Genomic DNA, 26,617 nt, shown 5'->3' with positions numbered 1-26,617 from the left:
TCTCTCTCTCTCTCTCTCTCTATATATATATATATATATATATATAATAAAAAATACCTGTCACCAATTTCAAGAAACCCAAAAGAAGAGTCCCATACTGGTTCTTCTTTCTTTTTGTTTCTTCCGAATTCTAACCAACCAAATAGACTGCAAAATTCTAAATCAAATGTGTAATTTTCAATTCTAACATAAACCCACTGCTGCTGCGGGCTTCTTTTCCTTCTACTGCGAGCTGCTGCTTCTTTTGCTGTCGCTTCTTCTCCTCTCATTTTGTGCGTGTGTGTAATATATCTCTTTCCTCTTGTCTTTTGGGTGAAAGAAGAAAAACTGCTTTTTAGGTGAAGAGGAGACAAGATGGTTAGTGGAGGGGAAAAAAAAGATATTTGATGGGAATAGGGAAGAAACAGGTGGATGAGAAAAAAAGTGAAGATAAAAAAATTAAAATAAAAATAAAAGGTCGTTTGAGCACAATACATGCCTATCAAAGGAAAATTACTTTCTACCCAAAAAAAAATTACTAAATAAAAATTACAATCGTGTTAAAATACAACAAGTTTTGGCAAAATTTTCAATACAGTTGATAGTTGAGTTGTTTTTATATGTCAAAATAAAATAAATAATAAAATATTTAAAATTGATTACAACTAAAAAAATTATTATAAAAATATTGTGACATTTAATTGTATTTTTAAATTTTTTAAATTAGTGTGCTATATTTCTTTAGAAAAAAATAGTGCTATTGACACAATATTTTTATAATAAAATTTGGACAGTAAATTATTATTAGTTCCCATCTAGACTTATTAGTGAGATTATCATTTTTTTTATCTACTATTAACAACTTGTCATATAAATTTTATTATAAAATTTCTGTGAAAATATTGTGTCTATAACCTAAATTAAGAGAGCTAATTAAACTTTTCTTAAAAAAAAAAAAAAAGAGGAGGTAATTAAACAAAGAATTCTATTTATATATATATATATATATATATATATATCTTCTCTTTTACCCATTCTTTTTTTTCTTTTCTTTAAACAAAAGTCCAGTACACTTGTTGGATAGTTGAATTGTCAAACGTTTCAGCTTTGCTTAAATAATAATAATATATCTTTCTACCAACGCCACTCCTACAATTATATCAACATTTCTCTACTGTCCACAATTGCTTAAATAATCCCACCATAGTTTTTCTCTTCAATCGACTGTTTCTCTCTGTGTCTCTCTCTTCAACTCATCGACCTTGACAACGTGATCCATCCGCATCCTCAAGGTCCTGTCTCTTCTCTTATTCATTACTCTCTGTGAATTCTCTGTTTCTTTTTATATATTTTATTTTTATACTCTCCACAATTTATATTTGTTTTTTGTTCAATTTCTGTTTGAATGATGGGAAATAGTGAAAAAGGGGAGAAACGTTAAATTTCATTATACCTGGGTATTTTGCGTTTTCCTATTCTATATCTGAATTTCTCCTCTTGTAGCTAAAAGTTGTGATTGTCAAATAAATTATTTTTCACTTTTAATACTATTATTATGTGAAAAGTAAAAAAAAATAAAATAAAATAAAATAGTGTTTGGGTACCTGTAGCTTCTTTCTTGATTTCTGTGTGGTAATCATAATTTTTAGAGAGTAGGTTTTTCGAAAGACTTAGGAAATAGGTCCGTTTGAATTGAACTTATTTTTATTAAAATTGAAAACTGAAAACACTGTAATAAAATAATTTTTAAATATATAAATAGTACCGTAGGACTCATTTTTAATATTTTTAAATGTATGAATAGTGATTTTTGTCTCTGCACAGTAAATTCATGTGATTTTACTGTTCATGCACTGAATAAATAAATAAATAAAAAAAAAACCCAAAACACTGAACGCAGACGCACAAAATGCGCAATCCAAACTGTTACTATGTGTCTGGATCCGAACGAACCTGTGTATGCGTTTTCAGTGTTTTCTTTTTTCTTTTTTTTTTTTGCTGCACGCATTTCAGCTTTAGGGAACAAAGTGACTGTTCATGCACTGTTCATATACTGTTCACAAGACCTACAACTACTTTATTCAAAAAAAAAAAAATATATATATATATATATATTAAAAATAGGTTTCACGATTCTATTCACCCATTTAAAAATTATTTTGTTACAATATTTTCAGTTTTCAGTTTTCAACAAAATAACAAACCCTTAATAAAATTGCTAACTTTCAATTCTGTTTCTTTTTCTTTTGAAAGACTCCAAATTACTTCTTTTTTTCTTTTTTTTCCCTTTTTCCTATAGATTATTAGTACATGAACATTGCTAAACCTTATGATCTAATATCTCCTAATAATCTCAATTGCGTGTTAGATCAAGTCTCACAGCCAATCTTGCCAGTGGCGACACCACGTACAATACACAAAAAAAAAAAAAAAAAAAAAAAACTATATATAATAATTAAAAAAAATTTATTTGTTTACCCTTAAAAAAATTAGGAACACCCTCAATCAAAATTAGAAATACCCTCAAATTTAAAATAAAATAAAAAATTATTTGTTCTACTTTCAAGCAAAAAAAAGCCCAAAAAAAATTTTGAACTAAAATCTAGAAAAAAAAAATTGTAATAGAGCAAGCCCACCAAGAAAAAAAAAAAAAAACCCAACATCAATCCTAAACAACAAATTACAAACCCAATCTAAAGAAAAAAAAAAAAAAAAACAAGGTAAAACAAACCCAACATGGTAGCAAACCCATGAATTCTAAAAAATAAAAATAAAAAACCCAATTTACGCAATTACAAGTTGTCAAAACAAATAAAAAAACCTCAAATTCCTAAAAATTTTACCTTTCTTTTTCTCATTCTTGCTCTACTTTTTTCTCTCAACTCTTACTCTCCGCATCTCTCATTCTTTCTCTCCACTCCCACTGTCAGGGCCGGCCCTAGACCAAGCTTCCTCCGATCTCATCTTTTTTTTTTTTTTTGGCTACTGCGTTTGGGTTTTGATTCTACAGAATGAAGAATCGCTGAATGGGTTTTGACTTTTGACTTTTGAGGTACTTGGATTTCTACCTTTCTCTAGACTCTTTAGATTTGTTAAAAACTTTGAGCACGTTTGGTACACTGTAATGATTATTACATATGAATACCTTAAGTTGGAATGTAATAAGTATTACTATTCATTAGTTTGGTGACCATTTAGGAATAAAATTCTGAATATGTATCCACAATTTAGTAAAGTATAAAAAGAATGTGTAATTAAATCATTTTTAAGTCAAATTTTGTAAAATACACTTATTTTAGGGTGTTCAAAATAGAGTTAATAATTAACAACAAGGAAAAGTTATTTTCTTTCCTTTTGAAGATGAGGCAACTAATGACTTTTTAATAAATTTTAAAAAAAAGTTATTACATAAGGTGAAAGAATAGATATTCAGTACTTTTGATAAGGAATAGTTATTCCTCATTTTGAAGAATAGCTATTCATAAGGAATAACTATTCATTGTAATAAAAACATAACCAAATAACTGAATAGTTATACCATAGGAATATCTATTACATTACAGTATCTATTACAATCTACCAAACGTGTCCTTAAGTTTTTTTTGGGCAGTGAGTTGGATGCTTCACCACGTTTGGGCCTTCAAGCTTTTTTTTTTTTTTTTTTTAGCCTGGGTTTTTTTTTTTTTCTTTTTTTCTTTTGGCAATAGGATTTGTTTTATGTTTTTTGTGGGTGCCATCTTGGCAGGCATCCTTTTGGCTGGGCTAGGGCGCTGGGCTTGTATAGTGTTGTTTTTAATTTTATTTTTTTTAATCTTGTGTTTTTATATATATATTTTAGTTATTGGTAATATAATGAATAAATCTTTATTTATGCAGGTTAAGATCGCTAAAAACTTGTTATTGTTTGGTGAAACTATAACAATATTTTTTTATATAAATCAAGTTTTATTTCTCATTTGCTCTACACTTGAAAGTGATTTTTTTATTTTAGTTTTTATAAATATATTGTTCGATTAGAAATGTCTACTAGAAAATATGCATCTAGATATGAAAAATTTTTAAAAAGATAAAAAGAAGAAAAACTAATTGAGTCTCAAAAAGGATCAATGGATAAATTTGTTAAAAATATAACACAAAATTTAGATGAAAATATCACAAATGAGCAAGAAATTCACCAAAAATATATTTTAAATGAAATATATTATAATATAAAAATATTAAATAAATATTAATTTAATTAAGACATAAGTATAAACAATAATTTAATTAACCAATAATTAATTGGGGGAAGCAACTAATAAACAATAATTAATAATTTAATTAACCAATACATTATAAAAGACAAACAAATTAAATTATGTTAGGCTAAACAACAATTAATAATTTTATAATTAATGAAATAACAATATAACAAATTATAGTTTATAAAAGACAAATAAATTAATGAAACAACTAAACAATAATAATTAATAATTTTATTAATATTTCAAATGAACTTATAGTTTATTATTTATTCTTTTGCTAGAATTATGGACAAATATTTGATAAGAAAACCACGTAGAAGACAATTGTAAACTTTATATATTTGCATGTTTTTTTATTGTTGTTGTTGTCAATATACAAATTTTCTTTTTTATTAGATTGTGTAATTTATGCTTGTTGAGGAACACTCTAAAAAAAATTCATGGAGCCACTACTGAATCCTGCAATCCCATTATCTCTAATTGTTTTGTTAATAATCCCATTATTCATGTTAAAGATGCAGAGTTGTTATTTTTGAAAGGGTATACTGGTTATTGCGAACTTTCTCTTCCTTCTCTTTTATTTTGTTAATATAACACTAATTAAGTTCATCCCATGTAACGTAACACGTTTAAAGAAACCAAAAAAGCAAAGTCAAGAGTCTATTTGCTGTGTACATACCTGGTTTGGCATTTGTACAAAAGGTCAAAGATTAATGCAGTTGTGTACATACTTTGAAAAGAACTAAATCCAATACAATCCTATGTGTTCACTTTTTAATTCATAATCTAGAAGTTTAGCTCTAAAGATTGAGAAATCAACTAATGATAACAGTTGAAGAATTGGAGGATTCAGAATCATAAACTTATTACTAAAATTCCAAACTTTCAATTTTGTTTCTACATAAAAATTATAATTGATAAAGAGGCATAATTGTTAGTTTGAATTGGTAAATACATTGTATATTTGATGTCAAAAAGAGGTTTTCTATGAATGTTCTTTTCTCTTAGCTGTCATTTTTTGTGGTTTTTCCTAGAAGATGCCAAGAAGAAAGAGATGGTTACTTGCATACCTACTTCATTTCACCGAAAGAATAAAAATTTTCTTGGATGTTTGTTCTTTCTTTTTTTTTTTTTCATAAATAAATCTGATAACATCCAATCTTACTTTTGAATTAAAAAAAAAAAAATTGTTAACCCATAACAGTTATTTACATATAATGCATTTTACATCAAGTAATTTGTTGCATGACTTTCTAAATGGCAAATACATGTTGTTTTCTTTATAAAAACAAATTCATGTGAAAAATTCGAATCAACCCGACCCGTCCTGCAACCCGATTGACCCTAACTTGTTTTTAACCCACTTAAAATAACTTGTTTTTGACCCGCAACCCAATTGACCCAACCCGACCCGACTCGCCCGTTTTTCCATGTCTAGTTTTTTCCCCCTCAAACTTATTTTGGAGATTACCTACCCCTTAATTTGTCATATTGTTAGCTGTTGGTAGAAAAGAACTATATACGAAGTGATATTCACTTGTTTAATAATGCTATATGTTGGCAGAGAAGAGTATCAGGATGGAGAAAGCAAGGCATGTATTTAAGGCCAAAGAAGAATACTTCATCCAGAACGGAGCAATGTTACTAGAGAAGCAAATCACTTGCAACCAAGGTAGAGATACAGAGCCAATCAAGATTTTCTCTGCCAAGGAAATCCAACAAGCTACTAATAACTATGATCCTAATCTAATCCTCGGCTCTGATATCGCAACAATCTACAAAGGAATACTAGATGAGAGGGAAGTAGCTATTAAAGTGAAAGGCCCTCGAACATTTTGTTCCACTGAGACGATGGTAGATTTCTTCTTACAACAAGTCACAATAAAACAATTGATCAGCCACAAGAATGTTGTGAGGCACTATGGTTGTTGCCTAGAAACTGAAATTCCCATGTTGGTTCTAGAGTTCATCCCCAATGGCACTCTCTTTGATCAGCTCCATGGTCAACGCAACAAGATTAATTGCCGGATCTCTTGGCTTGACCGTGTAAGAATAGCCACTGAGACATCCTATGCTCTTTGTTACATGCACTATGGTAGGTTAAGGCCAATAGTTCATTTGGATGTCAAATCAACAAATATATTTTTGGATGAGTTCTTGACTGCTAAACTATCAAATTTTGGTTTTGCGGTTTCAATTGCACCTGGAGAAGACTTTTTTCAAGGTAGTTCAGTTCCACTTGGAGAAGACTTTTTTCAAGGTAGTTCAGTTCGGGGAACTTACGGATATGTAGACCCTGAATATCAGGCGACATTGCAGGTCACGGATAAGTGTGATGTTTATAGCTTTGGGGTTGTACTGGTGGAAGTCTTAACAGGTCACTATCCCACAGAAATGTTCTTAAGGCATAACAATTTGGTAGATTACTTTGTTTTGTCAATGGAAGAGAACCGCATATTCCAAATTGTTGCTGATGTGGTGCTAGGCCAAGGAAGCAATGAAGATATTCAAGCATTTGTAGAGCTTGCATTGAGATGCGTCAAGAATAAGGGAGATGAAAGACCAAACATGAGAGAAGTTACGATAGAGCTTAGGCGGATACTACAACTTGTGATGTCAAAAGACTCAAAACTAAGTAACGAAACTGGTTCAGCTCTAACACGATTAGCATAAGTCTATGTAAAATTAACTTAGTTTTCATTGTTGGCATTAGAAGCCCAATGTGTATGGGATTTTCAAGTCTTTTTACTGTCTACTAAGCTTGTAAAGTTAACTTTATCATATTATTTGTTATTTGGGTATAAATTGGTTTAAATGGAAGAGAAACAACCAATGTTTGAGGAAATTGTAGAATATGATAATTAAAGATGGTAGGGGAAAGGGTAAATGGATCATTTCTGGATTTTTTTTTCCTACTCTTGACACGTGTAATTCATTGTTGGGAGACATAGTGATGTTTGCTGGTGATCTCCCTAATTTGTTGTGATTAGTGCCTGAATTGATACGTCTGTCAATAATTTCATTGGCATGTGACCCAATTCTAGTTCACATGCCCTTGCTACTGTACCGATGCAACACTCAATACTCAAAATATGTTCTAAAGAGATCTCACGCTGGAAAAGATTTGATTACATTTCTCTGTCTGACATTACTTTGAAACCATGCCTGCAGTTCTGTCTACTAGGGACAAGAAGATGGAAAACCTTTTTTTTGTTGAAAGAGAGTAATTTTATTGCAAGCAATTCACTATTAATTTTGGAAACATGGAGGAGTATCCTCCAGCCAAATCCTAGTTGTGTGGCATTTGTTTGCATCTAAAGCTAACATATGAGCACATCCCTATTGCAACACTTAGGTGACCATCTAACTGAACACCTAACTTTTGCAACTTTGTTTTTTAAGTCATCCACCAGATGGCTAACAAAAGATAAACAAGGCTCCATTGATTGAAGCTATCCTTTGTCTGCATCCATATGCCTTAGCCCTTAGGTCACACCAATCAGCAATGATTGCACCTGCAGTATCTATAATTACCACACCATAACTCAGTAGCATCCCCGTTTATCAGTAAGCTCATCAAAATTAATTTTGGAAACATAAATAGGAGGTAGAGCATAGTCTATTGCATTGACCTTCAGAAGTTATGGTTGATGAAGAGATAGCCTCTCGAAAGGTTTGGACTTAATCCACTGCACATGACATAACTCTGCCACTATGCTTCAACCACCCCGCATAAAATCTTACTTCTAAGTTTGTTTGGAAATAAGTGGCTATACCTTCCTCCAAGAGTTAGGCTGTGTGGTTATGTGCTCTCGCTCTTGGGCAACCATAAGCAATGAAATTTCTTACAAGTAAAATTCATTGACATGATATTCTTTTGTATGGTTGCGATTTGATGCTTCTGAAGGATGTAGTTATCAAGTTTCACTAACATTAGATTTGAGACTTTAGAAAGCAATAAAAGTGGAGCTTACTGTGTCAGATTTACTGAAGATGTTAAGAAGGTATTGGTGGTGGAAAATGATCAATTTGACGCCATGATTGATTTGCTTATAGCTCTGACAACATGAAAATTTTGTACTGTATACTTGAAGAAAGAAATGAAGAAGGTAATGTAGAAAAAAATTGTGCAGATAAGAAGGATATTATGGAAAAGAGATCCACCTCTGCGTATAGTAGACAAATTGCACATGTACAAATCTTATTTAGAATTGATTTACTTGATCTATAATAGAACAAATAGAACTTTTATAACTCAACTTGTTGTTCGAATTACCTCAAAAGCAAAGACGTGCATCAAATCCCCCATACATTCTCTTTGGTTGGACCAAATCTTTTGTAAAAGCTGTATTAGCTAAAGACTTCCTGTGTTTTGTACCTTCTGGACCTGGTATCAAAGAAAAGAAAACTAAAAGGAATTTAGTTTAGAACTAAAGATCCATATATGTTAAAAACGAAAATCGATTACTTTAGAAGCTTCATTATCCAAAATTAGTAGGCAACATCCCAAAAATAACAACTGTACAGTTTCTGCTTTTCTTAGCAGATAAAGTTGAACAAATAAATGGAACCGTCAGAAAAGGGCACATTGTTTGGATTGAGCAACTCTTCTAGCAAGGAAGAAGTATTCTCTAAAGCATCATTCTGAATATCCATTGCATAAACACAACCCTGGCTAATTCATCAGCAAGTATAATGACCATTGCTAAAGTATCATAACCATTGCCACAAGTGGCATTAATCACTGTATCCCCTTTCTGGACATCATGTTGAAGATCACCACCAAATCTAGATTGTGGTATACTTTCCTAGAAAGGAGCAGTTAATCATAAATGGAAGCGTGATCCGGTGCAATTCATTCTGTTTAAGGATGAGCAGATCACCTGCAAGATAGGAAGTGAAGTAAGCATGGAATATGTATGGCAAGCATATTATCATTTGAGTATGCCATTGAAGTGTCAATAAAAGACATCTAGGGACCTTAAATCAATTGTTGATTGATCAAAAAGGTAAGAAAATTGTAGAGAGTAATCCAACATGCATAACGTTCCAATTTCTAACACCAGATGCTTCAATTTCGTTCAGAAAGGAATTCTTATGTAAAGTTCCAATCTATTGTTGTAAGACTAAGAACTCTCTCTCTGCTGTATTTAAAGCGCACTTTTATATTTTACTTTCTTTTCTTCAATTGTTCCCACAATATATAATGCTAAAAGAAGTGATGAAGGGAATTTTTTTATTATTAAAAATTATACATAAATGTAACAGGGAATCCGTTTCTATTTGGGTGTTGGGTTTGAGTTTTCCTCTTCAATCGACTCTCTCTCTCTCTCTCTCTCTCTCTCTCTCTCTCTCTCTCTCTCTCTCTCTCTCATCGACCTTGACAACGTGATCCATCCGCATCCTCAAGGTCCTCTCTCTTCTCTTATTCATTACTCTCTGTGAATTCTCTGTTTTTATTTTAATACTCTCCACAATTTATATTTGTTTTTTGTTCAATTTCTGTTTGAATGATGGGAAACAGTGGAAAAGGGGAGAAACGTTAAATTTATATACCTGGGTTTTTTGCGTTTTCCTGTTCTATATCTGAATTTCTCCTCTTGTAGAAGTTGTGATTGTCAAATAAATTATTTTTCACTTTTAATACTATTATTATGTGAAAAGTGAAACAAAATAAAAAATAGTGTTTGGGTACTGGTAGCTTCTCTCTCTCTCTCTCTCTCATCGACCTTGACAACGTGATGTATCCGCATCCTCAAGGTCCTCTCTCTTCTCTTATTCAATACTCTCTATGAATTATGTGTTCTTTTTTTATTAAATTTATATTTGGTTTGTGTGCAATTTCTGTTTGAGTGATGGGCAAACAGTGGAAAAGAGGGAGAAAAGTAAAATTTATTTCTGGGTTTTTTGTGTTTTCCCATTTTCTATCTGAATTTTTCCTCTTGTAGAAGTTGTGAGATTGTCAAAATACAAAATGTTTCCCTTAAAAAATAAAAAAGTGTTTAGGTAGCAGTAGATTCTTTCTTGATTTTTGTGTGGAAATCATAATTTTTAGAGAGAAGTTTTTTTTTTTTTTAATTAATTTTTTTTTACTCAATATAATTCCAAACTTTCAATTCTATTTCTATATAAAAATTATAATTGATAAAGAGCCATAGTTGTTAGTTTGAATTGGTAAAAATACGTTGTATAATTGATGTCAAAAAGAGGCTTTTTATGAATGTTCTTTTCTCCCAGCTCTCATTTCCACTGCTTTATTCCTAGAAGATGCATACCTACCCTGTTTCACCGAAAGAATAAAAATTTTCTTGGGTCTTTTTCTTTCCTTTTATTTTTTTATAAAATAAATTTGATAACTTCCAGTCTTACTTTTGAGTTAAAAATAATTTTCATTTGTTGTTTTGCCAGTTGTTTGAAGAATAATCAGTCTGAGATAGTAAGGGAAAAAGAAAAGGTTTGAAGGCCAAGTTGTTTCAAGCAGCTTTTGAGCATTACCACCATTGCTGCAAGTCCTCAATTCTGTAGGTTATCATTCTAGTGTTGTTTTTGTTCCTTTTGGTCACTGTAAAAAAAAAAAATGTTTATTCATATGAATCATTGTTATTCTCTCAGAGCATTTATATTTTTAAATAATACAAAGAATATATTTTAGGAATTGAGTTTGTCTGGCTGAACCCATGAGTAGGAGCTTAAAACTTCCTTCTTGTTGATGCAACTCTCTGATGCACAACCAAACCTTTTGGACTGCAGTGCTTTGCATTCAGAAGTCTCTAGAATACTGCCATTAGTAAAAATAATTGTTTGCTTATATGCATTAAATTTAACCCAATGCATATAATGTCTAGACCTGGTCGATTTGTTTTCCGACTTTCTGCCTACTTCCACAAACAATTTAGTTCATGGGTTTATTCATTTCTTCACACCATGGACCTAGACCCAACTATTTGATAGTTTGATTGATGGGCCAAGAATCCAATTTTGCCAGGCCTAACCCATGTATTACTATAGTTTTAATTTAGCATACTCTCCTTCTGTTTATGCACACCATGGGCAAAATGATCTTGGGCAAGTACTAAGCAAAATCACTAGTGAACTTAGAAAGCCCTTTATAGGCATAGCTCATGGTGCTAATCCATTAGCAAAGACATAATTTTTTTATAACACAATAGAAATCCACTAATTTTAAGAGTACATTTTCAATCTGATGATATCATAAATACTGCAAAACGGTTCTTGGCATCTTCAATTTGTGAAAGCACAATCAGGCTGTTTAGAGAGAAATCCCTTATAATATATGTGCATGCTTGCATGTGACTATGTCTCTTTGCTTCCAATACCCAATGCCCAATCTTAAAAGTTAAGAAGCAATACAAAACATAACACCTTGGAGACTCTAATTGAAATGTGTTGGGATACCATTTAATCCAAAAGCATAAACTTATGAATTTGGACCTAACTATGTTGTATTAATTATTTGCTCTTGTTATTATTATTCAATGTGAGACTTTACTCACACATGTATACATAACATAATGAATAAAAACAGTAGTTGGTTTCAGGAAAAAAATGGCCAAGGCAGAGGATGTGAATGGACATTGAATCTGGTGTTGTTTCAGGAGGTTCTTGAGTTTTACATTACTCTTCTACTGTAATTTCAGACATACTTTTCTACAGCTACCTCTTTTCCTCAATTCAAGTATAATTTTCCTCCTCAAGAGAGCTTTTCTCGCTAAATAGTTTTCTTCAAACTAAGCACACACCTTTTTTCTGAGGAATCATTCGAGCCTCTCTTCTCCTTGACAACGTGATCCACATCCTCAAGGTCCTCTCCCTTCTTTTATGTAATGCTTGTGAATTCTCTGTTTGTTTGTTTATTTATTTTTATTATAAATATTTTAGTTTGGGTTCAATTTCCACTTGGATGATGATAAAGCAGAGGAAAGGTGGAAGAACATAAAAGTTGTTTATGGGTCTTTGCATTTTTTCCCTTTAGTTTTATATTTGAATTTCTCCTTATATACCAACTGTTTTAAACGAATTAATTGGTTTGACATTTTATTTATTAATAATACTTTAATTTTATAATCTTTATAATACTTCAACGTCCATTGCGAAACACCAAATCATCCTATGTAACAAGCCAATGAATAAATTTTCACTTAAGATCTTAGTGAGATCAACTCTGACAAAAGAATACTGAATGAAATTACTTGATGCATATACATTTATTTGTTATACAGGGGAATAGGTATGATTCTAGTAAGAGATAATGTCATCCATTCACGGTTAATCTCTAGTGACTATTATTACTTACTAGTCACAGACCCGTGCATTGCGCGAGATAATCGTTTTTTAGGGTGATCTTATTAAATATATTTGAGGTGATAAGTAATAACACTCTCCCATTCTGTTTATATTAATACCAAAATATTTTAACTTTATTTAAGAATCTGTTTATAAATGTTTAATCATGTTTAGTAAAGACATTACTCATAATTTTAGAATTAAAATACAATTTATAAAATACCAAAACATTTGAAATGACAAATCTCTCCATAACTCATTGGGAAAAGAAAAGGAAAAAAAAAAGAAAAAAGGAAAAGACATTACTTAATATTTTGAAATACACTTTAATTTAAAATTTTAAAATAAGAGAATTTAATTTTAAAATTAAGGTTAATTTTGGAACCTACCTTAAGCACATGCAAGTTAGTACACAATATTTTAAAATTAATTTGACAAAGTTTGGTCAAACAAATGTAAAGGGTGAAAATATTTTTTCCTTCCAAGTTTGAGGTAGAGTGTCATTTCTTCAAACCTCGAGAAAGAGGAATGTAATTACCTCTATATTATTATTATTGTTGTTGTTGTTGTTGTTGTTGTTGTTGCTATTATTAATAATTGATTTTTCATTTTCTTCTAAGTTAATAAAAACCTTACATATACCTTTTTATTTATTTATAGAATATACATTTTTTTAACCTTTACATATCTTTTTTTTAATGTCAATCTTTACATATACCTTAAGTAAACTCTATATATTCCACTTCTTTAGATGTGCAAAATCATAAACTACAACTTCATAATGATAGTAGCTAATTAGTTTTATCACTTTTTTTCATAATTTCATTTATAACTTTTTTTACTATTATCATAATTTCATTTCTTATGTAATTTCTATTATTACATGAGAAAATCTCCTTTTAGTTATGAATTAGAGTTTGATTAGTTTTAAGTATAAATATATTGCTATGATTGTGTTTAATTATTGATTATTGATTCAATTTTTTTAGTGAATGTAACAGTTGATTTTATTACACTGTAAAGTTTTTAATGTTCTTCATATTGGTCATATTTATTTTTTATTTTTACTTCTCCTTACAACCTCTTTGTTTTCCAATTAATAGTTACTAATTGACATTTGATTTTTTTTTTCTTTACCATCTCTCTCTCTCTCTCTCTCTCCATAGGCAACCTATTGTTTTCCAAAACTTGATGATTATTTTATTGCATTAAATATGCATTGTAGTTTTTTTTTTTTTCATTTAATTTTGCTACCCTTAAGTTAGTATATCCATAACTATTAGTTTCTTTATATTATATTTGGTTTGATATCCTCATTATTATTATTATTATTTTTTTTTTTAATTTAGTGTTTCCCAATTGGCATTTGTTTTGTATTATATTTTTTCTTTGATGTAACAAAAAACACAATAAAAATGAGTCTATACTTATTCTACTCTTATACGGAATATTAAATTACAAACATTTTTCTCTTAATATTTTTATTATTATGTTACAGTTAATTGTTGGCATGTTAGTGAATCATTTAATGCTATGTATTTTTTTGTTTTTAGAGAGAATAATGCATTGTCTTTAATTAAAAAGGTAAAATAAAGGGAAAGTTGAAAAATTTATTTATTGATTTTAAAAAAGAGGACTACCTTATGGGACTACTAGAGGCCCAAGAATTTGGAAAAGATGGAGTATTCTTCTTGGGAAAACTAAAAGGATGCATCATTTTAGCTGTGATTGGTCAATGGTGTGAGGATTGCAATGAGTACATGCATTGACATGGGGAAGGGTTCATCTTGAATATAAAGATCAAGAGGTTTGCTACTTAGAAAATTTTTATTAAAAGCACAAAGTTTATTTTGTAGTGATAAATGCAGTTATATAATTTTAAGTTTCCAACGTCGATCCTTGGATGTAAAAGGCACTAGCATGCCTACTTTGTTTAAAAAAGAAAAAAGAGTTGTTGACTTGATTGAAAATAGAGGATGTATTCCTCCACATCAAATTGTTCTCTTCTTCTAGTTTTTTTTTTTTTTTTTCCTTTTAATTTCTCTTTTAAATTTAATTAAATGTACTTTTTTCTTAATCTTTATTGCAGTTCAAGATTTGCCAATATATTTCTAATGGCTGCCATTAGCACTCAAACTGCCTCATCTTCGTCATCATTTTCTTCTTCAACACCACAATGGAAATATGATGTCTTTCTTAGCTTTAGAGGTGAGGACACACGCAATAGATTTACCGACCATCTATATGTCGCCTTAAAACAAAGGGGCATTTTGACCTTTAGAGATGAGGAAAAACTTGAGATAGGAAAATCTATTTCACCAGAGCTTTTGAAAGCAATAGAAAAATCAAGGTTTGCAATTGTCATTCTTTCAATAAACTATGCATCTTCTACATGGTGTTTGGATGAACTTGTAAAGATCATTGGGTGCATAAAAGAGATGAAAATGACGGTTGTTCCAATTTTTTATGATGTGGATCCATCTATTGTACGAAAACAAATGGGTACTTTTGCCCAAGCCTTTGCTAAACATGAAGAACATTTCAAGGACTACATAGAGAAGGTGCAAGAATGGAGAATTGCTTTGAGAGAAGTAGCTAATCTCAAAGGATGGCATGTACAAGATAGGTAATCCAATTTGACATTTCATTCTTTCAAATATTTACATAACACCCACCTCATATATAGCATTGTTTTGAACCTTATGTAGACCTAAATACATGTATGTAATTCTTTCTAGTTTTTTCTTGAGCCAATTAATTTTCAATCAACAAAATAGAAAATTGGATTTTCTATCTTTTTTTAAACATATTTATTGTGGTTTACACTAACCACATATTTTTATCTCTTCATTGTAGGCCTGAGTCACAAATTATCCAGAACATTGTGGGGGAATTATGGCATAAATTAAGCTATGAATTCTCCGATAATATTGAAAAGCTAGTAGGAATAATTTCTCTAGGGGAGAAATTGGAGTCATGTTTGGATTTAGGGTCAAATGATGTTCACATGGTAGGGATTTGGGGGATGGGAGGAATAGGTAAAACAACTCTTGCTAGAGTTGTTTTTCGTATGGTTTCAAATAAGTTTGAAGGTTGTTGTTTTCTTGCTAATGTTAGGGGAGTTTGTGAGAAAGATGGTTTAGTTCGATTACAACAACAACTCATTCTTCAAATTTTGAATGAAAATATGAGTGTACAAGATGTTAATGATGGAGTTTTTGTGATCAAGAATAGGTTATGTCATAAAAGAATTCTTCTCGTTCTTGATGATGTAGATCAATTAGATCAATTAAACAAGTTAGCAGGGAGTCATTTTTGGTTTGGTTTAGGTAGTAGAGTTATCATAACAACAAGAGATAAGCATTTGCTAGAGGCCCTAGGAGTAGATGAAATATATGAGTCTAATGGATTGACTAATGATGAATCTCTTCATCTTCTGAGTTTGAAAGCTTTTAAAAAAGATCATCCTCCCAAAGATTATCTAAAGTTGTCTAAATATTTTGTATATTATGCGAATGGGCTTCCTTTAGCTATTGAGATTTTGGGTTCGTTTTTGTTTGGTAGAAATATCGATCAATGGAAAAGTACATTAAATAGGCTAAAACAGTTTCCTCAAAATGATATTCTCCAAGTACTTAGAATAAGTTTTGAAGGACTACATGAAACAGAGAAGGAAATATTCCTAAATATTGCTTGTTTCTTTAATCATAAGGAGAAAAATGATGTAGTAGAAATACTAGATTATCTTGATCTTTTTCCAGATGTTGGACTGGGGGTTCTTTTTGATAAATCTCTTGTTAAATTCGGTGGTCATACCTTGCGGATGCATGATTTGCTTCAAGAAATGGGCAAGAACAGAGTTTATAAGGAGTGTCCTAAAGAGCCGGGAAAGCGTGGAAAGCTATGGTTGTTTAAGGACATTAACAATGTACTAACAAAAAATACAGTAAGCAGTTATTTAGAAAACTTGAGCATGTACCCTATTATATTATTCAAGGTGAAAACTTAGATACAATACTTTAGGTTCAATATATTATTTTCCCAAATCAAATTCACTTGATAGCACTGACAATAAAACACAATGTTACCATTTTCAAGGATAATTAAATTCATTTCAACTATGGGTTTGAATTTTATTGGGGGAACCTAATGAATTGCACTAAGGTATTGTACCTAAGTTTTACTCTATTTAAAAAAGTAAACTTAGAGTGGCATTAGTAATCTTACATTATGTAATTAACTAATATGTGCTCTTCATGATTATTAGGGAGGCTCTTCATGATTATTAGGGAACAAAGGCAATTCAAGGCATAGTCTTAAAGTTGCATAAACAAAGAGAGGCATATTGGAATCCTGAATGCTTTTCAAAAGCTCATGATCTCAAATTGCTCATTCTTGATAGTGTTCACCTTTTGCATGAGCCCAAATATCTTCCTAATGACTTGAGATTTCTTGATTGGAGTGGATACCCTGCAAAATATTTTCCATCAAGTTTCCAACAAAAGGTAATTTAGGTACCTTATACAACTTTATTTTTATGTTTCATTAAATGGTAAGTTTTTATGGAAGCTATTTTTTTTTTTTTCCCTTTTTGATTTTTTACAGTCTTTTGATAGTTTGAAATTCATTCAATTGAAGAAATCACTGAAATTGATTGAAACCCTTGACTTCAACAAAATCCCAAATCTTGAGAAATTGGTTCTTGAGGATTGTATAAATTTACGTTCTTTGCACCCATCAATTGGAGTTTGTAAAAAACTCTCTTTTCTTAGTCTGAAAGGTTGCAAAAACCTCAAAAGTCTTCCAAGCAAGTTTGAAATGGAGTCTCTTGAGATCCTTATTCATTTTGGTTGCTCAAATTTAAAAAGAATTCCTGAGTTTGGTGAAAATATGGAAAGTGTATGAAGACTTTACTTGGATGGCACTGCTATTACAAAATTACCCACATCAATTGGGAACTTAACTTGCCTTGCTTCATTGAATGTAAAAGATTGCAAAAATCTCATTTCTCTTCCTAGTACCGTTTTTAAGATGAAGTGGCTTAAAAATCTCAATCTTTCCAGATGCTCAAAACTACTGGAAAACTTGGTGACTAAGAAAAGTGTAGAGGAGGTTGATGTGAGTGGAACTGCTACCGGACTTATGCCTTGTTATAATGCTCTTTTTCAAACTCTTAAAAAACTTGCTTTCGGTCAATTTAAGCAAAGAAGTCTCAATCACATGGGCTTGTTATCGACTTCTTTATCAGGTTTGTGTTCTTTGACTAGGATGGATCTAAGTTATTGCAATCTCAATGCAATCCCCAATGATATTTGTGAAAGTTCAAATATGTGTATAAACACCCTTGAACGTTTAGACCCCCAATTTACAAATTAACCAATTCAAGCTTTATGTCAAACAACTAATGTGTGGAAAATGAACACAAGCTATAATATAGAATAGGATAAACTATCTAAGCCAAATTAAAATCACAATCCACAGTAGATAATAAAAGGCAAAGATAAAAGGGAAGGAAGATGCAAACACAAAGACAACACGCGATGTGTTATCGAAGAGGAAACCGAAGCCCTCTGCGTAAAACCTCTCTACCGCCCTCCAAGCAGTAAACAATCTACTAGAAAATGTAGTTGGGATACATGGACAGCAATAGACCCTCCAAGCCTAATCTACCCAGTGCACCTAAGCCCTCCAAGCTTCTTGCTCCAACGAGGTTGCGCCGAACCTTTTTCTTTTCTAGCTTCTCGGATTCCGCTACTAGACCGTAGCATCAACCAATGTAGATTGGTTCCTTCCTAACTGCTTCCCAGAAAACCAAACAGCCCTCTCACAGTGATGAATATGGTGAGAACAAGGTTTTGGTAAAAAGCCTCTCAAGGATTTGACAATGGAGAGGAAAAGAGTTGAGAAATTTGAAGAGACTCTAATGTATAGAAGGTGAATCAATCTTGTTTTTCTTTAGGGTTTCTCTCTCAAAATTCTCTCTGGAAGCTCCCTTTCATTTGTGGGTATAAAGGGTATTTATACTGGAGTGGGTGAGGAATGTGAAACGTCAGGTTTTACAAAACAGGGGTGGCTCGCGGCTTGACCTCGTGACTTGACTGAGTCGCGAGATAACTGTATGGCCAGTTGTCCTATTTTGTCCTATAGTGCTTCAGCTAGTATGACTGTTCACCTTCTAGCACGCTTGGCACGTGTGCTGCGTGTAGTGGCTTGAAGCCGCGAGCCACCCGCGAGAACAAGCTGTGAGTCTCTGTTTTCTTGCACACTCTTGAACAATCAACACTCTATCTCACTCACTACCCTTACAACAAATCCACCTAAATACAGGGTTACTAAATGCTGAAATACAAGCAAAATTGGCACGGAATAAAGCCAATAAAATGGTTGATTAAATTCAACCTTACAATTTGCTACTTATTCTCTTTAAAATATTTATTTCTAAGTGGAAATCATTTTAGTTGCCTTCTGGAAAACATTGCTCAACTATCTATTCTGAAAAGCTTGGAGGCGAACAATTGCATGAGTCTTCGATCTTGGCCAAAGCTTCCATTAAATATTTTTTATATTTCGGGATATGGTTGTACCTTGCTAGAAATGCTACCAGGTCTATTTCAAACAAATTCTTTATCTGGGAGAGGCCTCTTCCTTTCAAATTGCAGTAAACTGGCTGAGAATCAAGGCTTCATTGACATGTTTTTCGCAATGATAATAAAATCTCTTCGGCTCCCTCTCTCTTGCTCTGTTCTAAATAACATACATGGGTTTCGGGGATACTTTTTTTACTACAGTTATGGCGTTGTTTTTCCTGGAAGTGAAATTCCAAAGTGGTTTAGGCATCAAAGTATTGGGGCTAAAGTTAGTATACAAGAACCTTATTCTCTTTTGTGTAATGAGTGGATGGGGATTGCTATTTGCATTGTATTTTGTTCATATTCACATAACCAAATCCTCAAAGACTGTTCACTAAGCTGTCATTTGATAGCCAATGGAAAAGAAGTGTATGTAGCACCAAACATTGGCGAAATTGTTCCTTTATCAGATCACATTTGGCTAATTTATTTGCTTCCTCAATTCTACAGGAAGAAAGACATAAAAGCATTGTGGGAATGCAATGCAAATGGATTCAGTCAGATTGGAATTAAAATTGAAACCCAGAGTCAGGGCTTTAGGGAGGAATTAATCCCAATCATGGTAAACAAATGCGGGTTGCAAATGGTATGCATGAAAGACATCAAAGATCTTAACTGAACTATGGCTGAGAGAGGCAATAAAAACATCACTCCTTATGAGGGCTTAGATGTTCCCCATCATAATTTTGACAATTTGATGGCAGTGGCAGCAGAAGGTTAAAAAGCCAAGCGAACCCGTGATGACTGTGATGGGGCTAGAAGCTCTAATTACGAACCTCACCCAAAAAGGAAAGGCTGACAGAATTTATGGCCCAGGGTAACTCTAACTGGGAGGAGTCAAGTGAGTACAAGGAATGTGCTGAAGAGCTAGGTGATTGGCAAGAATCTAGTGACAGTGACCTTGAAGGTTAATCAACTTTTTTCTCTGTAAGTCACTATCTTTCTTCTTAATTCAAGTTTTGTTGGTTGCTATAATATCTTTTTCTTGTGTACAAATATTAATGGATTTTCCACCATATGTTTGATTAGAGTTGTCAATGAGACTCCTAGCAATTTGACTAGGATGAACAAACAATTGCAACAAAAAGCTTCTTGTTGTCGATTTAAAAGCAGAAGAAATAATCTGCTTGAAAACTGGAAAGCTTTTGTTGCTAAATGTACTGGTTTATTGTTCTATTTCATTTTGTTTTCTTCCATTTCAAATTTTCATTAATCATAGAAACTCCACAAAGTGAAACACACACTGAATCAGAGCCTGGAATTGGAAGCAAAATGTGTGGAGAAGAGAGAGAACAAGAGAAATTTAAGAGTGAGGTCTTGCAGAGTTCCCTCTCCTTTGCTTGACAAAATGCCCTCATGGGTTGACTTGGGTCCATACTTACACCTTATCATCATAGTGATGCTTGTGCAGAGGCATGGGTGAGACCTCAATAATATTTAAATCTCATTTAAAAGTGACATATCTTTTAGTAAATTAGATTTTTTATCCTTTTCTTTATTTTGTTTCCACCTAATTTCTTTTTTTCCGACATTTAGGATTTTAATAAAATACATGTAATATCAATCTTGAATGGAAAGGCTGGTATTTGCCTATCACTTGCATTGCCTAGTTGATCTGTAATATTAATAATTTAAGCTCCTTTCATACATAACACTGCTCATTAGTTATGGAAATTTTTACCATATATGACTTTTGTGCTTTGGGCTCTTGATATTCTTGAAATTTTCCAAACTAATTTAAAATCAAAACCAAGCCAAACCATCCATGCTCATTTCACATATTTGTTTTTTTAGTAATTAGACTCATGTAGGAAGACAAGTTTGAAAATTGGAGAAGGTAAACCCTGCTCCACTTGTTATCTTTGTTCATGCATTATGTCTAGAATATAAGTTGTCACATTTTCATTGTTGGTTTGTCACTTTAGCCTGATGATATACATTTCATAGTCAATTGATAATACACCATTACACCTACCTTCATAGACATCAAAGTATGTGTGTGTGTGTGTGTGTATATATATATATATATATATATAGAGTTCCTGTTTTATTGGATGTCCCCAAAGGCAAAGGGATGTCAAATGAAATTGTTTAGGTTCTCTACATGTTGAGGCATATGTGCTAGTCTTTCAGGTGGAATTCTGAATTAGGTTGAAAGCTCTTTGGCCAAAATGATTCTCAGAGGATTTTACAAATTCCTGTTTTTGTTAATGACAAGCTCATTAGGCATCATTCCAAATCTAGGGCTTATTTGGTTGAAAAAGGATAGTGGTTGTTGCATACTAGGAATTATCAAAATCAAGCTGGCAGGTCCTTTATTAATCTTACTAGCACAACCATAAGTGAAGTCCTTGAAAATGATTGTCAAAACTATAGGTTTCAATTACCTTCTAAAATGATTGTCATTCTTTGGAGAATTTTATTGAATTTTATTCTTGTGAGGGCAGAATTGAGAAAGCATCTGAGTACTTAGTCCTTTGAGTCAAAGATATTGAAAGACCATTTTTTTTTATTTTTCCCTTTTCATCTAGAGAAATCTGGTTTTGGGACTGAGTTTTGGGGATCTTAAAGTACTTCTTATAGTCTTTTTTCTCCATTTTATGGTCTATTTGGACTTAAAGGAACAAGAAAACTGTGAAGAAATAGCATTTCTCTGCCACTAATGTGGTCTTGTATTGTAAAAGTTTGGTTTCAATGTGCAGGGTAACTAACAGTTCAAAAAACAAAGAGAAGCCTTGATAGCAGCAAGATAAGCAAGTGTAGAAAGAGTGTCCCAATCGGCAACCAATCCTGTTGGACTCAAGCTGCAAGGGTAGGAGAAATAAATACAGGGGATCCAAGCTTCTTCTGAAAAAATAGAGAAGGTGCGTGTCCATGGTTGGTTGTTTCAGATGAGCTTTTTCTTCCTTTTTAAATCTTTTTTGTCGACATTCACAAAATAAACATGACACTGCCACAAATAGAAATTTCCACAGATTTTCAAGAATAATTTCCATTAATTGTATGTGCATGCATTCAAGTCAAATACATTTTATACATGAGTAGAAGCTCCTTGTAGATATTGTATTCCCCTTTGAATCTCCTAAGTCCTAACACCAAGCAAAGTGACATTGTACCTTTTGACTGCTTGTAAAATGAATGCTATTCACATATAAATTGATAGGCATCACACCTAGAAGTGATCCCATTGCTATAATATCAAAAGAGGATCATAAATAACATAAAATAAATAAATAAACATAAAAATTTTAAGCAAAAGAATCTATTATTGATCTAGAAGCTCCAGGAAAGCCTCCCCTTAATAAAATGACATACCATTCATTCTCTAACTTCAAACTATTCAAAATGACAACCTCCCCTTAATAAAATGTGAAGGTCTTTGTATTTAATAAATCATTTTTTTTTAAAAGGAAAAAAAAAATAAAAAAAATCATAAATGGGGATCATGGGAATGGCACATATCAACTAAATGACAAAAATATATATTGCAGCTTTCCAGATGTTCCACATTGACTATTACATAGCATCTTCTAGTTTGTCCAAGTCTTACTTCATAGCATCTTCAAGCTTTGAGATTTCCCTCTATTAGTAATCTTAGAATTTGCAAGCAGGTGGCAGAGTTGGCCAATAGAGAGGCTGTGGTGAAGGACATTAAACAGTTTACAAATATTTGGGTTTGACAGGTGTATGGATGTCCGTGCAGAGTCTTGATCCCTAGCAACCCTTGCCCCTAAGTTCTTTGCAAACATTAGCTTGGATAACAAACAGTGAACTATGAATCTTATACTCTTTTCTTCTTGTGCTGTTTTGGTTCCTTCATTTCAATGTATGAAAAAAGAATGACAAGACAAAGCACTTATAGTCTACCACATACTTTGGAAAGATGTGCTTGTTGCTAAAAAGTAATGGAAGACCAAACCTTTTATCCCAATACCATTTAGAATAGAATCAAAACACTCACAATTCATATGTTGCATTCTCTGCCCCATATATGAAGCAAGTAGAAAACCATGGGTAAACTCCTTGGGTGGGACTAGGGAGCTATTGCCTATTAGGCCGCAATCTATTCTTATATGATTTATGAAAATCCAAAAAATAATTTTTTTTTTAAATCCCTAAAATATTATAACAAAAAATTACCAAGACAATAGAAAATATAAAATAAACATTAGAACACAAAGATTTACTTAAAAAAACATTTTCTCCTTAAAAATGAATAGTGGTTATATAAAAGAGAAAGAAAAGTATATAAATCTAAGTTGGCAAGAAGCATGAATCCCTTGCTTACTTGTTTCTTTTGTTCTTTCTTTGTATCATTTTCTTTTGTGTTGGGGAATGTATGATAATCCAATTCCACATAAACTTCATTTTCTTGCTATAAATATTGATAATGGCTTCTTTAAATTTGTTTATATGCATGTGTGTCTTTATATTACTAATCTTAAATGGTAGGTTGCTTTGCTTGCTTAAGATTTTTCATATAGACGTTAGATGCAGTAAAATTTGAGGTATATTTAGTTGTTAATTTGCTTTTGATGCACTTTTTTGTGTGTGTGGGATTTTAGTGGGTTGCTTTGTTTTGCTTTTTTGTTTTTATTTAAAATTTCATATATACAATTGGAGAAAGAGGATTTGGACTGAGGTATTTGTTTGGAAACACCAAGATTTATGAGGTATCAATTATGCTACAAAATTTTTTAGCTAGGGGATTTTTTTATTTTTTTATTTTTTATACTCAGTGTAAAGATGAGAGTTGGTTATTGGTTTTATAAACAAAACATTATTGACATGGAGAGCATCACGTGTAGAATATTGTTTTTGTTAGAGTTAAAATCTACAATATGCTTTCTTCGTCTAGCTAGGCACCAGATGGATGAATCTTGCAAAAGAGAACAGCTAAGAGGCTATGGCTTGAATATCAATGGGGTGTTGGCCAAAAGCCCTCCGATGCCTTTGTCAGCATTTGAGAGGCTGAGAAAGAGAGTAAAGTATATTGTGAGCTGTATAAAAGCATACCTTTCCATGTGGAGTGGCCTCTCCTTTTATAGGAGAGCCTTTGTAGTCGTTAGCTTGTTTATTTCCATAAATGGTGTGCATTTATGAGTTCAGCGTTTGGCACATTAAGTGAGGTAAAAGCTATTTGTTTGTTGCTTGTAGTAACTATAGATCTTGGTAATGAATGTTGATATCCAACTGTTTGTGTTGGTAATGAATGTTGCCTCTGGACAATGCCTTTTGGCCTTTAGACGATTAATTTTGGAGTTATCAATTTTCACCATAAGACAATGGGGTAAGGTTTGGCTTCACCAGTGCATTGGAACTAAAACAATTTGAACATGTAACAGAAATTAAACATGTATTTGTAATTGTGTCAATTTCAGTAAACTAGAGGTAAACTGAGTCCAAGAGGACCATGACAATAAACATGTAAAAGGAAAATAGTTGCACAGGTCTTTTTATGATCTGGGTAGGACGTATTTTGCCAGGTATATACCAGGTTTTTTTTTTTAAAAGTGTTTATTATTTTCGCAGGTTTTAATATATTCATGAATATTACGAATTCAAAAATTGAACTCACATGAAAACCTGACTTCTTCTCTTATCCCATATATTCACATGGATGGGAAATTTCAATTTTCTAATAACGTAGAAAATGTGAATCACTATAGAAATTAAGATTTTTTTTTTTTTTAAGACATGGCAAATGGGATAAATGGATACAAATGGGCCATGTGTACCACTATGGAAGTAATGGGGGCATAGCAGAAAGATAGTTTGGGCTTATAATTCAAGACTATTTTCAAGCTTTATCAAGCCCATTATTTATATTGAGCTCATTTATTAAATAGGCTTAAAAAAATTTAAGCTTGGCTAATTAATAAATAAACAAACATGGAAGAGCTATTTACACGTATCACAATTTTGGGATCTACTCGTTCTTTCTATGTGTTCCACTAGTAAATAGATTGGGTGCTCTACAATCTTGGATTATTTTCAGTTGATGATGTGCTTAACAAATTGTTCCTTATTTATTTATTTAATAAATTGATAATGTGCTTAATAATAGCCTTACAGGTTAACTTGCAAATCATGAGGTTTTTAACACATGGTTTAAATTCTCACAATCATTATATATATATATATATATATATATATATATACGTGTGTGTGTGTGCAGAATAATTAATTATTGAAATTTAGAAAACAAACCTCAATTTCGTAATTATTGGACTTCCTACTGGTCCACTTGTTGGGTAATTGAATTGTCAAAGGTTTCAGCTTTGCTTAAAAAATCCACATCAAATCATATTCTTTCTTTCCTAGTTATCACTTTATCAACATATTTTCAATGGCTTCAAGGAGCCTCATTATTGTCATCATCATTTTAGTGCTGTTTTTGTTTGGTTGTGTCACTGTACAAAAAAAAAATGTTTATCCATAAGAATCATTGTCATTCTCTTAGAGCATATATATCTTTAAATAATACAAAGAATATATTTTAGGAATTGAGTTTGTCTGGCTGAACCTATGGGTTCTTAGCTTAAAGTTTCCTTGCTATTGATGCAACTTTCTGATGCACAACTAAACCTTTTGGACTACCCTTAGTAAATGTAGTTGTTTACTTATATGCATTAAATTTAACCCAATCCATATAATTTGTTTTTTTTTTCTTTTTCCTATAGATAATTAGTACATGAACGTTACTAAGCCTTATGCCCCCCAATCACAACTTCATATCTCTTAATAATCTCAATTGCATGTTTGATTAAGTTTCACAGCCAATCTTGCAATCATTATCTCTAATTGTTTTGTTAATAATCTCATTATACATATATATATGTATGTATATGTATATAATTGATGTCAAAAATAGGCTTTTTATGAATGTTTTTTTTTTTCTCAGCTCTCATTTTTAATGGTTTTTTTCTAAAAGATGCCAGCAAAAGAGTGATGACCTAAAGAATTAAAATTTTCATAGGTTTTACTTTTGAGTGAAAAAAAAAATTTGTTGATTTGACCCATAACATTTAAACAACCAATTACATGGGGAAGGGTTTATCCTAGAAGAGTGCAGTAAAAATACTAGATTATCTTCTTTTCTTAGTAGGAAATTATGATTACTTGCAGTCAAGAATAATCAGTCTGGGAAAAGAAAAGGTTGGAAGGCCAGGTTGTTTCAAGCAGCTTTTGGGCTTTACCACCACTGCTGCAAGTCCTCAATTCTGTAAGTTATTACTTTTCAAACACATCTATCTCTTTTATTTCTCTCTTTTACTTCCTCTTTGAAGGAAAAAATCCACTTCAAAATATATTCTTCTTCCCTAGTTATTTCCCTAGTTATCACTTTACCAACATATTTCCAATGGCTTCAATGAGTAATCAAGGAGACTCATTGTTGTCATCATCGTTCTAGTGCTGGTTTTGTTCCTTTGTGTCACTGAACCAAAAAAAGAAAAAGTT

General features: G+C 31.8%; 4 protein-coding genes across 31 annotated transcripts in view; 3 read left to right on the top strand and 1 right to left on the bottom strand.

Moving 5' to 3' along the window:
- LOC126720435 (uncharacterized) overlaps nt 1-26,617 on the bottom strand; it is a 63,598-nt gene that overhangs the window by 6,245 nt on the left and 30,736 nt on the right. The window lies entirely within an intron of this gene.
- LOC126720431 (disease resistance protein RUN1-like) overlaps nt 1-26,617 on the top strand; it is a 186,940-nt gene that overhangs the window by 146,843 nt on the left and 13,480 nt on the right. The gene's annotated exons all lie outside the window — the stretch shown is intronic.
- Nucleotides 1-26,617, top strand: part of LOC126720428 (TMV resistance protein N-like) — a 128,669-nt gene that overhangs the window by 90,745 nt on the left and 11,307 nt on the right. For 4 of the 9 annotated variants that reach the window (XM_050422906.1, XM_050422905.1, XM_050422903.1 and 1 more), the window contains exon 1: nt 26,080-26,381. The exons of 2 other annotated variants lie outside the window; for them this stretch is intronic. Coding sequence is in view for 1 of the 7 variants with exons in the window: in XM_050422909.1 (XP_050278866.1) it covers nt 15,026-15,153 (128 nt within the window). In the remaining 6 variants the exon portion in view is untranslated. Of the gene's footprint in view, nt 1-10,671; nt 10,745-14,989; nt 15,154-26,079; nt 26,382-26,617 lie in introns of those variants that run through there. 3 more of the 9 variants (XM_050422904.1, XM_050422909.1, XM_050422900.1) reach the window with 3 other exon arrangements.
- On the top strand, nt 1,142-7,006 carry LOC126720439 (wall-associated receptor kinase-like 22). The gene is made up of 3 exons (XM_050422956.1): nt 1,142-1,271; nt 5,788-6,447; nt 6,484-7,006. Exons 2-3 carry the CDS (start codon nt 5,802-5,804, stop codon nt 6,894-6,896), a joined length of 1,059 nt encoding a protein of 352 aa, XP_050278913.1. The 5' UTR covers nt 1,142-1,271; nt 5,788-5,801; the 3' UTR covers nt 6,897-7,006.

Source organism: Quercus robur, chromosome 4, assembly GCF_932294415.1.
Source record: "Quercus robur chromosome 4, dhQueRobu3.1, whole genome shotgun sequence".
Lineage (NCBI taxonomy): Eukaryota > Viridiplantae > Streptophyta > Magnoliopsida > Fagales > Fagaceae > Quercus > Quercus robur.
This window is presented reverse-complemented; position numbering and strand designations above follow the sequence as displayed.